Source organism: Lonchura striata, chromosome 2 (assembly GCF_046129695.1).
Source record: "Lonchura striata isolate bLonStr1 chromosome 2, bLonStr1.mat, whole genome shotgun sequence".
In the NCBI taxonomy this organism is placed as follows: domain Eukaryota; kingdom Metazoa; phylum Chordata; class Aves; order Passeriformes; family Estrildidae; genus Lonchura; species Lonchura striata.
Genome location: NC_134604.1, coordinates 2,656,405 through 2,669,223, shown reverse-complemented (window position 1 = coordinate 2,669,223; position 12,819 = coordinate 2,656,405). Strand labels below are relative to the sequence as shown.

Below are 12,819 nucleotides of genomic sequence, written 5' to 3'. Positions count from 1 at the left end.
CACTTGCATAAAGCTGTTTGGTGGTTCTAGAAGAAAATTTTGGAAATTTAAGAACTAGAATGATTTCTGATGGAGCTAGTGACTAAAGTAGCCACACTAGATTAGAAACATCCAAATACACGTTAAAACCTTAGTTAATAAGGCTCCAGTTAAAACTAAGTGCAGGAATGACATATCTCCAAATTACAGCTTAAACCACAGCTCCATTATTGCACTTGGGTTTCCACCAGGGTCCTGAACACTCTCTTGCACTTCAAGTCTTACCAACTTGATAAATGATTCAACAGCATAAACCCAAAAATGAGGGAACAAATAAAAGCATCAATTTTAGTTAAAGACATTTGATGTTTCTTTCAGTTGGGCATCAGATGCTTCTTAAAAGGATACATTTAGAAAAAAAACCCCTTTTTAAAGAAACTCACCTCTGCAAACTGAAACAATGATGATTTCTGACAGGCTTCTGTAGAATTAGATGTATCAGACTGGCAACTACTGGAGGAAACCTGAAAAAAGGAGAGTGCAGGGTAAGACCTCAAAGGTGCTTCCCTCAAGCTAAAAACAATAGTGAGCAAAATAAACCATTTAAGAGAAGGAGGACAAGCTAATGTTTCACAGTCCTGAAAAGAGTAAATCATATTTACAGATGAAAACATTGTTTAGCACCCATTTTAATGTATTTGAAAACGTCTTAGAAAAAAAGAGCAGAAAAATACCAGACTTTTCTTCTCCTTTTATGATTCTGAACTTGTCAGAATAGTTTCATACAATAGAATACTTAATAGATTATACTAGACTACACACATAACTATCTTGTATTGGTGATGCTATCAACACTGCTATATCTGTAATTTGTCCTATAATTCTGAGTAAGATTACATAGAAGGTAAAAGAATATTGTGAAGACACAGTTGACGACAGGAATACTAATTAGAAAAATAATCTCCAATCATAACAGCATGAAAATATGTAGGTAAGGGTAGCACAAGCCTAATTTCTCAAATCATGTACCTAAACATACATTTTAGGGGTGCTTTTGAGAAGCAGTGCAAGAAAGTCATTATAACTGAAAACAAAATACAAAGAAATGACTGTTCAAAACTAAAAGCCTTATTTGAATTAACACAGATCTTAGCCATTGTGTTCTTGTTAGCTAGAAATGTGTTAATCAAGCATTATTCTGTAAAGGAATGCTATCAAATATGATTCATTAAGTGTCACACTTGAGTGTAAAAGATGTACATGTGTGACTCCTAGGAGAATGAAGTACTGTTAGTATAAAATAAGGTATGTAATATGGCTTTCAAGAAACAGAAAAAAAAGGAAGGAGGCTTTGTAAGATTTTATAAAAAGTAACAGGATGGAAATTTTTTCCCTAACTTTTTTTCCCCCACCTCAAAATTTCAGTTTACTTAACTTCAAATATAAATGTGGGCCTTTTTCTTATTCATTACCTAAACGAGTAAATCAACATCTTTCATTGGTGAAAGCACGTGAGATTTAGCTACGACTGCACCTGTTGTTAGTGAGCACAAAGCCCCACAGCATGTGTTTGTGTGAGATCCTGAAGCACTGCAATAGCAACAGCAGCATTTCCTTTCAGGAATCTGCTACCCACACTCCCCTGCAAACACTAAATCCAAGTGGAGCAACCCGGAGGACAAGGGGAAATTAATTCACCAACGTGACAATTTGCTTACACATACAAACAAACCTGTTTCTTCCCTGCCATAAAACTGAGCAGCAACAGTGACTCCTGTGATCTGTATTTCCACTGGACTTATTAAACACTGAGCAGGATGTTTTATCAGTGTACAGCAACCCAAAGGGTCACAAAGAATGTATTTTTAATGTCCATCTTCTGCCTTTTTAGTAGGTTGTGCTACTGATTTCACTGATGTAATGTTTATTATTGATTTTTACCATGTTTCTGTACAGTCTATTTAAGATGCCTGTGCCTCAACAGTATTACCACCAGAAAAGTATCTGGCTGCTTTTGAGAAACCCATCTCTGAATGTCTGTGACTCTGCAGAGGTGCAAATATGTAAGCTCGCTGCTTGCATGTCTGAGCACTCATTTGGTTATTTTAGGCCACTGCCCTGGTGGAATTTTTAAAGGAATAACCAAATTTTGGACTTGTTTCCTGTATTTTCTGCAGTTCAACCAGCTGCCTTGTATGGCTTAGCTCTGAGCTTGGAGCCACTGAGCCGTGGAGCACAGCAGCACTGTGCTGGAGTGGCAGTGCCCATCCAAGAGGGGCTATCCTGGCTCAGCCCTGTTGGGAAGGATGGATAAATATAATTATTCATAAATAATACAGCCAGGATGAGAACAGTCCTCCCTGCTAGCTGGACAATGCCCCTGCCTACGGATGGGTCCAGGGGTCAAGTGGACTGTTCCATCTCACCCCCAAAATGTACAGGTCATCCTGCACCTGTAACCCTCCCCTAAAACATCAAGTGCCTGTAACCCCATTGGCCTGAGCCTTGTTCCAGCCCACCTTGAAGCCCCCTGATAAGGGGACTACAAGGGGCTGGATGCTCTCTTGGAACTTCCTCCCTCTTAGGACTTCCCCTCTCTTGGATCTTCCCCCCTCATAGGACCTCCACCCTCTCCTAGAGCATCCTCTTGTCTCTCCCCTCCCCATCCCCTCAAGCCTCTCCACATGCTGCATCTGGCAGCTCCGAGCAAGACCTTTCTCCATCCCTAATAAACCTGATATCCCAAGAGCAGCCTTGAGAGATCTCTTGTCTCCATTCATCCAAACCATCCTGGAGCCCAGCGCTCCCTACAAATCCCCACAACACAGGTGCTGTCAGACACTCAGGATGAGCCTTCTCTCTGCCTCCCAGGCCACGTGCTGGGGGCTGGGCACAGCTTGCACATCTGGTGCTACCAGAACCACTTGCTGTGGGAGGTGTGAAGCCCAGTTTTCTATGGTTTCGTGTGTGGAGGACAGATTGCTGATGCTCAGGAACTCAGTGAGGTTTTGTGGTTGGAACCACTATGCTTTTCCTATCAATTCCTGCTACTCTTTATAAAGTTAATGCTTTTAAAGTTGCCTTTACTTGGCAGAGCACTAATTACAGCTTGTTTCTTCTACTCTGCAGCTCCCCAAACATTTTTGACCTGTGGGAAACTTATTATCTCCAGGACGTCTACCTGTGGGAGTCCAGGGCATCTCTCTGGCTGCCCTGGCAGGTCTGGGACCCTGGCAGGGGTCAGGAACCCCCCTGGACAGAGCCCCCAGAGACACTGGCTGTGATCTCTGCCCATGGAAAAGAGTTTTCAATCTTACAGCATGAATTACCAGCTCTGAGTGTTTGATATAAGTAATAATTAAGTGTGGCACGGGTGCAAAAGTAAAATTTTAGGATTCTAGATGAGGGGTCCAAAGGGGACAAGATGGAGGAAATTGGGTGTGCCTTGTCCTTTTTCTCCTTCTCCATGCCCTCCATGTTTCACTGTGGTGTTGGCATTTTTCTGTTGGTTCAGGCTGGGGACACACTGTCCAACGTGGGTGACAGATATTGGCACGTTATTGTAAATCCAGCCCAGGGAGTTTCTGGTATTTAATGTTTGTAACATCCCACTGAGGGCAGAGCCCCACACGCTGCCCTGCAGGACAGAGCTGGGCAGGGCAGCAGAACATGTGAGAGATCAACAGAATAAACAACCTGGAAACCAGCACAGACCAATTATGGCTTCTGCTTTGGCAGCGGGGCTGACAGACAGAGACTTTCCACAATCTCAGAATCATCAATACCACAGATTCCAACATCTACCATTTGCCAGATTGAACACCTGATCAAAGCATTAAAATAATTACAGATCCACAGATAGCGCCATTTTGTACATCTCATTTCCCACTCTTATAAAATGTCCTCAACATCCCATTTCTTCTCCTGTTTCTTCTTCTAAGCCTTTCCTCGAGCTGCACGGAGAGATTTTTTCACTTCTCATTCACCCTTGGCACAGACCCTGCATCCCATGCAAGACAGCCTTTTGCTCTCAGAAAGAAGGAAAGCACAGGCTTTCCTTTCCCTGCAGGTTACCATAAAAACCATCGCACCCAACGAGGCTGGAGGAGATCTCAGTCAGGCTGAGAGGTGGAGGCCGCTCCGGATTTTGGGAATTTTGGGCAGTAAGCTACAGAGACTCCACTAGGTGCTGCTGTAAGGCAAGGAAAGAGGCAGATGGAGGAGATGCGCAGGGAGGCAGGCGGACGGGCAAGCGCTGCTCAGCCGGCTCCAGCCTGGCCGACAAGGACCTGCAGTGGTCCCGGCTGGGCCTGGGGCAAGCACAGCACAGGAGATGATCCGCCCAGCATCCCTGCTCAGGTGTTCAGTAAAATATGCTCCTACCCCACTGGCTTGTGTAATTGATGAAAGCACCCAAAATGCAGGCAGAAGCTCGCTGCATATCCACGTCCTTTGCTGACTACCTGTAAGGTCTGCAGCTTCTCTGGCTTACCTGCTTAGTTACTCCAGCTGCTGCCTGGAAATCAATCACCTACCAACACAGAATTCTGTATTCTCTTATCTCTCTAGTCTGTCATAAAAATTTGCCAAACTGGGAACATACTGGCAATCACACAGAGATTGCAACTGAATTGCAAAACAATTTTGTAAAGATCACTGTTGTGCCTCATCCCATCCTCCTGCTGGCTGGTCACTTGGTCACTTGACATCTGGGCTTCTGACAACTTGAAGATTAAACACCTCAATTGAAAAAACCCTATCCCTTCACTTGGCAGAACATCAGCAGGTGTCAAACACCTTCCATTGCATTAGCAGACTTCTAGGTACAACATCCTTCATCCTCTCTCAAGTGCTGAGCAAAACTGCGGCAGTGCTGCCTTCCCTCCGTTCACAACTTTAAAACTGTAGGAGTTTGTAAGACCTATGCTTCCAGGGCCACCAAAGGTTGCACAATCATACATATGCACAGCAGTCAATACACATGTTGACAGCTAATCCTGTGTCTGGCAGATCCCCATTTTAAAAACCATATATGTGTACACATATCTTTTTTAAGAACCATGTATGTGTACATGTATCTTAAGTGTATACACACACTTTCATGATAATTTATACTACGTTTTAATTTAGAGCATTCTTTAAACTATGACACTGTGTCTGTCCTTTCTTAAAATTAGAAATGCCAATGCTTTACAGATGTGTATTTATGAGCATATAAAAACAATACCTACGTGCTCCATAATAAAGCAACCTCTGAACCTCTTGCACTAACCATACCTCTGTAGTCACATTAGCACAACATATTCTCTCCCAAGTGGATTCCAACTCTAATACAACACAACTGACTCCTCCTCTCCACTGAAGAGCAAAGCAGCTTCCCAGCTCTACAATGAATTCTCAAGCTGCTTTCTGAGTATGCCATACTACCTCCTAGAGCATGTTCTGCTAAACTCCCAAATGCTGGTTGAAGTTCAAGATCATAAGCATGGAAATCCAACTAAATCCAACCATTGATTCTCCCAAAGGCACGTGAAGATGCCCATCTTCCATCTCTGTCTACATGCTTGAGGGTGGGAACACAGAAGAGCTGCTCATTTATTCAAGTCTAAACAGATTTAGGATCATTATTGCATTTGAGAAACACATGCCTAAGAAATATTTGCCCTGTAACTATTACAGAATCACAGAATAATAAGGCTGGAAGAGACCTCTAAGATCACCAAGTCCAACCTGTGCCCTGACACCACAACTAGACCATAGCACCGAGTGCCAAGTCCAGTCTTTTTTTAAACATATCCAGAGATGGTGATTCCACCACCTCCCTAGGAAGACAATTCCAGTATTTTATTATTCTTTCAGTGAAAATTTTTTTTCCTAATATCCAACCTAAACCTTCACTGATGTAGCTTGAGACCAGAGAAACATAAGAAAATAAAGGAAAAATGGAAGACACACCAAGATTTCCACGCAAAAGAAACTGAGAAAGTCTCACAGCATCTGGACACACAGCTGGAGATTTAACTCCTGCAAACACACAATGAGGAGGACTTTATTCATTTGGGTCTCTTTAAGAATACCGATCACCCCAATTGATCTGGAGGAGGCATTTTATAAAAGGAACCCTCAAAAAGAATCAGAGATCTACAGTTCCCTGGGAGAGTGCTCTGTCCCTTAAACACTTGTCAGATAGGGTCGGACAATTAAAATATAGTAACTCATTAGTAAGTATGGGCTTAATTATGGCCCATCACGACTCTAACAATCCCCCAACTAGTTTTGTCTAGGCTGTATCTATGACAATTATTTTGCTCTATTTTTTTTGGGAAAGCAGATTACACAGCTTGCTTCTTTGATGTAGAGGGCCAGATTTCAAAAGCAGACTACAGGCCCAGAAGAGTACAATGTAGTTTATACATACAGTGAATATTTCATCACAAGTTGTACTGCATGCTTCTATCAGGAAAACCAGGATTTATTAAGGCACATGGGAAGTGTGTCTTTTGCTCAAAATAAGGAAAGTTCTGATTAAAAGAACTTTAATGCACTGAAACAATCATACAATCACACATGCTTCTTGATTTGACTCTAAATCTACATGTGGATTTTATTCCTACACTGACATCTGAAATTATACTACTGAGGCTCTTGTAGAATTAACACACCTCAGCTCTCAAGGTCATAACAAAGACCTTTTTTTAAAGGAATGCAGTATCTGTGACTACAATATACCTTCCCTCACATTTAAGTCTAACAGCATAGTAAAAGCAGCTTCTATGCTCCAAGATGATTACAAGTTTGAGAAGGACAGTATAATTTTAGCACAAAATAATGTATTTCTTCTCACTTCTTTGTCAACTTGGCTTGAATGTTCCTTATTTTTCACAGAAGGACAGTACCCACACAGCACAAAACTTCCACGGCTAAAATTGGTGTGCAAAGCATTGAGCAGTCCTGGCAGTACAGGAGCAATAAATCTCAAATGAACTACACATATAGATTAAGTTAATTATTACTTTTTCTCCCAATAGAACAAACTACAACAAAAGAGAGCTCTTTCCCAGAGCTAGAGATTTATGGCAGTGACTACTTACTATACCACCTTTTGAACAATTTTCAAAGTTGGCTTAAAAACCAGATGATATTAATAATCAGTCTAAAGAAAGATCAGAGATCTCTGCACTACTGGAGATATGCAGAAACACTTAATAGACTCCTTTGTAAAAATGTAAAAACATGTTTGTGATGGCAACTGAACTACAAACTTCTTTTTAGACATAAGGATTTAGTTGAATAGGAGCAGACTGCAATACTTCAATTACCTGTTAGCACTTTCAGGGTTTCAGAATGTATATACAATGATGCTGACTTTGTAGGAAATTATTTGTTTATTTATCTGTTAGTGTTAAGGCCACAGCTGTTTCAGGCATTGCACAAGCATATAGAATCCTTGCCCAGAAAAGCCTGCAAACCACCTGTTTGTTAACACAACCCTTTCACCTGTGACAATATCTCTTCATAGGGCAGGCTTGACTTGTGCTCAAGTATCAGCAGAGTTAATACTGAACTGTGCTCAACCTACATTCATAGCTGGGATACAAGACACACATTTCATTCTCAGCTGAGATTACCTCAGATGTGTCCTAACTTTTATTCCCAACTGGTCAAATATTCCTCTTACAAGCTCTTTAAACTGAGAGCTCATGTAAGGGAGAGAAGAGAGTTCCTTACCTCGTGTGCAGTAAGTGCATGTTCACCTGCTAGAAGCAGCATACTCAGGCCTCCCATTTGTGTAGGATCTGTTAAAAGAGTAAAATGAAGTCTTAAGTTGATTCATTTGCTTGTTTAAAAAACCTACCACTTGCACCACTAAAGCCCCAGAAGACTATTTGTCACAGACACTCTCAGCAAGCTGCCATAAAAGGCAGTTCAAGAGAATCACAAATAACCATTTCTGTACCCTCTGGGAAGGCTTTCAAAGCTGTTTGAAGGATTTAATTGGATTTGTGTGCTTAACACCCCATTGCATGGATTTACAATTCTACTGCCAAAGGTTTTATGTACTACAGAGATGAATATCTTTAAAACAGCAACTGTAATGACCTCACATATAAATATACACAAAGATGCTCTGATGATGCACAGGTTTGTAAGTCAGTGGATGCTCCTACCAAGGGAGTAGTTCCTCCCTTGGTGACTGAACAAATAAAAGGATGGAACAAAACATGATGGAGCTCTGAAGCAAAATTTCTATTTTCATTTGTCTGTAATTTAGAGCTGTATTTGGTGGTGAAAAGTGCCAGCCTGACAGCTCTGAAGCACGAAGCCAGAACAGCACAAGCACTGGCCAGGCAAGCTGCCTGCCTACTTGTTGCTCTGCCAATACAATACATAATTGAGGAATGTGAAATGGAGATATAAATGTTCTTTCTCCAAGTATTTGATACTGACAGCTTTTCCCCTCTAGCCTTCCTGCACCTCAGGAACTCAGAAAATGAATAAACTCTGACACTGCATTACTCATGGAGTAGCTTTTCCACTCAGAACAGTGGTTGCTCTTCATCACTGTGAAGACTAATTGTCTGATTTTGGGAGAATGCCTTGGGAGCAGTGCAGGTGCCTGATTTAACACTGTCATGTAGAGACAGGGAGACAGACAGCAGCCAAATGTCTCACACAACAGCCACAAAGGGAGTGGAATTTTTTTATGTTTTCAGCTAACACGGGCCAAGCCTGTACCTGTAAACCTCCAGACAGTTTAGGGCTACAGATGATCGCAGTCCAATTAATGGGAATACTCATCAGTGCTGTTTAATTCAATACCACAGATGCTGCCCAAAGTTTTCCTGCATACAGCATCTCTCACTGACATTCTCAAGGTAAATTTTTCCAATAGTCTTTTAGAAGGGCATTAAATAGAAAAAGAGGAAAACAATGTAAATAAACTAGGCTCATCCACTACCCCATGGATAGAAGAGTGGCATATTATTAAATAGTACTAAACAGGCATCCTAAATAGCACCTAGCTTCAAACCCAATATTCAACTGAATTAACTTCTTCCTCCCCTATAATAAACACATAGAACACAAGTGTTTTGGAGGTTTTATTTTTTTTGAAAAAAATTGCCTTTTTAAATAAAAAAGGAAAAAAAAAATCACACCTCTATGAAGAGAGAAGACACAGAAGTGTAGGATCTAGTAACAGGAAGAGACACAGAAAATGTGAAGCCAGTAAGTATCTAAACACAATTCATAAGTGAATGCTGTCAGCAACAGCACTTTTTGCCATCCAAGCAGTTGATCAGAAACCATTCAGTCCTTCAAACCAGAGGATATCAGAGCAATTAGGAAGTGAAAAGTGAACACATATCTTGAAAGATAATGCCTGAGCAGGCAGCTGACCTGGAGGAAGGAGCGACTGGGAGAGATCTCCAGGCCCTCCATACCCATAGTAAACTGTAAGGCCTTGGCTGGTTGCTTTCTACTTTCTTTGCTCCCTTTGGAAGATTTTTGCAGGATTCAAATCTTCTAAGCATTAAGGGCTTTCTTCCAGGTTTTAGTTTAAATATACTCAGGGCCAGGTAGCACATGTTTTTCTGGTACTTGCACCTCTAAGATTAGTAACTGTTTCTCTAAATGGCATCTCCCTTTTCAGCATTTACAGGACTTTTCCTACTCTTCTTCCACTTATTTTCTTGGTCTAAACAATTCAAGATCCCCCAATGTCATTGAGCACATTCATCTGCCATCATTTCAGCAATTCCTACAGCTCTCCTCTGCAGTTATCCCAGGTGCAGTTCATCCCTCTTCTATATGGATGACCAGCAATGCAACCACATCAGATGAGGGTCCTGAAAACACTCTGCCTGACAAACTGCAGTATAGCACTTTCCCATGCCTGAATTACCCTGGTGACTCCTAGCTGCTCTTCTGTGCTTTATTTTCATTACCTGTCGGTCCTTTTCTCCATCCCCAGCTTTGGCCATCTCAAGAACACCCAGTTTAAGACTGTAAAATTCTTGCCTGTATTCTAAATATCTTCTTGGTAGTTTTGGCTTTCTGCCTTTCAATTAAGTAGATTATCATAAAAGAACAAAGATAGAAGTGTGGTTTAGTGTTTTTCTTCCCAGGTAAGCAAATAAACTGTTTATTTAACTATAAAAATTAGGAGGAAGGAAAAAATGACAGCTGAATTGGAAATAAAAGTTTAATGTGATGCTTAACTTCAACTTATGCTGCAGCTGTAGCAGAGGGTTGGTGCTTAGATTGCTGCTCACGAGAAAAACAGAAATCCTTCTATTAAAGTTTCCAATTACAAAATAACTTCACCTAAGGGAAGACAAAATGTACATATCCAAACACTGCCATATGCTTACAGTGCCTTCTCAGCACAATAATATTTATCTTCTGGCACTAGGAGCTTACTGGTATGAAGAAGAATTTTAAGGGGTATTTTACAGAATTTATTCTTAAATCAACAGTAGTGGGAAAATAGCACACACATTTGACTTGCAGAATGGCAGGCAATTCGTGACTTTCTCAACAGCTTTTAATATTGATGAAACTTAAAACCATCTCTGTTTGGGAATGACATACTTTGTTAGTACTGGGCTGGTTACAGACTCAGCAGGCTGGCTTGTTCATCATAGCCATTTCTGTCAGAGGAAACAACAAACTGAGGAAGTAGGAAGAAGGCCAGCAGGAACCAGCTTCAACCAACTTTTACCTGTGCATAATTCACCTTCTTTCTAAAAAGCAAACTGTGTTTCTATAGGGATATAGCCTACTCCAAAAGTGTCTTTCTTCCAGCCTTTGCCTCACTAAAAAGCATTTTGGCATGGATGGTTTTCTTCTGAAACAAAAATATGCAAGCACTGGGAATCTTACATATTTATATAGCAAAGCTTTTGCAAACAGCAGTGTTCTTTGCCCTACACCCTACAAAGGTGAGCCATATAATGAGAAAAATGTGCTCAATTACAGCCCACAGGCTGGATGATCAAGGACACCACTAGTGGGTCTGCAGGTCAGAAGCCCAATGCTGGTGCCACACCTCAGCTTCTTGACATAATGGCAGGTCAGCATAACAGACTTATATGTGGCATAGTTATTCTTGTAAAGCCAAAAAAACACAGAAACAGCCCGTGTGGGACTTTGAAAAATGAAGTAAGAGCTTACTCTCTACATATTAGATTTTCCAAAGTAAAATGTAATACACAAAAAGCAATCAAGACATGATTAGCAATGACCAACAAATGAAAGATTTCCTAGCATGATTCTAGACTCATATAAACCCTATCCTGAGGAGGTTTCCTGCCTTGAAGATACAAATGAATCAGTGGCATTTCAAAGGTAAAAGGTTTTGAGGTGCTTCAGCTACATTTCAGATCATCAGCTAGCACACAGACTGGATTTTAAAGAGATTGTACTGGGTAGGAGAGTGAGAGCTGAATTGAACTATCATGTGAAGTCAAGCAGAGAGGAGCACAATAAATGTATTTAGCAAGAACTGGTATATAGTTGACAAAGCAGTAATCCATTTGGCAGGGCACACTTGTCATCATGTGGATGCTGCTAACATCTCTGTCAGAAGCTGTCTTTATTTTCTAAGGTATTCTTATACCCAGATATTGCCAAGCTTCACTGGCATCAGGACTGGATCAAGATCTTTATGAATTACTATGCTCACTGACTCAGTCTGCAGGAAAAATAACCCCAAACTAACACAGGTAGCACTAAAGGACTTTCTTCAGATATGAATGGCTCTATAGATATAACAATGGATTAGTTTCTAATTAATTCTTAATTTCTCTGTCCCCTATTCCGACAGATGTTGATTCAAGACCTCTGTGCTCAAAAGCTTGACATTAGGATAGCCTAGCAGGAGCACTGGGGGATGGATGAGAGGTAGATTAAGGCTTGTTAATTGTTCTTTGTGTTAAGCCAACAAATATTTAAGGAGCATAGAAATGACTCCTCTAAAAGGAAAAGCAGAATGGTCTGAAGGGGCTTGTGATTTTTGGAAATGCTGTCCCATATACAAGAACTATGAAACATGAAACACTTTTATTTTGATCACATTTCACTGTTCCTTAAGAGCCAGAAGAAATTTCATTATAGGAATTTTCATACCACTATATTAAGGCAAACATGCCTCTTTAACCATTTTCATTCTTTTACCCTTGTTCCATGAAACCAATTTCTACTCTCCAGCTCACAATCTTAAGCAGAGAAGTCCTATCTGCTGCACACCTGTCATAAACCAGGTAGGATATGACAAAGTTTCTAATTTTATAACTACTGATGCATCTGAAACTTTAAACAAGCAAAAAACCAAACCAAAACAAAAACAAACAAACAAAACCAAAAAACCCAAAATAACCCAAACAAATAAAAGCCCCCCAAAACACACACAAAAAAACCCCAAACCAAAACAAAACAAAACAAACAAACAAACAAAAAACAACCAAAAAAGAAATCAAAAGGCAGGGATGGTTTTTTTCCCTTGACTGCTAGGTTCTCAAGCTGCCAGTATTTAACATTAATGTCCCTGTATTTCAAGGTCATGATTACAACAGTTCTGCTATTTATGGATAGCAACAAGAGATTATCTACTTTTCACCAGCTCAGGCACACCACCTATACTTAGTCACTTTTTCTTTTTTTTTCCCCAAATGTTTAGAAGTTTAGAATTTGCTCCTCCAAGATACACTGGGCAAAAGAGCGCATTTAAGTGAAATGAAATTATTCTTCTCTTGATGAAAATACAGAAGTGTTAGCCCTACTGGCACATTAATCTACAAGATTAGCATATCCAATTTGAGACACCCATAAATTATTTTT

At 40.5% G+C, this 12,819-nt stretch overlaps 1 protein-coding gene across 11 annotated transcripts in view; it reads right to left on the bottom strand.

Annotated features, from left to right (window-relative positions):
* Positions 1-12,819, bottom strand: part of BBX (BBX high mobility group box domain containing) — a 151,891-nt gene that overhangs the window by 53,852 nt on the left and 85,220 nt on the right. For all 11 annotated transcript variants that reach the window (XM_021542416.2, XM_021542421.2, XM_021542417.3 and 8 more), the window contains 2 exons: positions 7,708-7,775; positions 423-503 (listed from right to left, as the gene is read on the bottom strand). In XM_021542416.2, the coding sequence (XP_021398091.2) occupies positions 423-503; positions 7,708-7,775 (149 nt within the window). The remainder of the gene's footprint in view (positions 1-422; positions 504-7,707; positions 7,776-12,819) is intronic.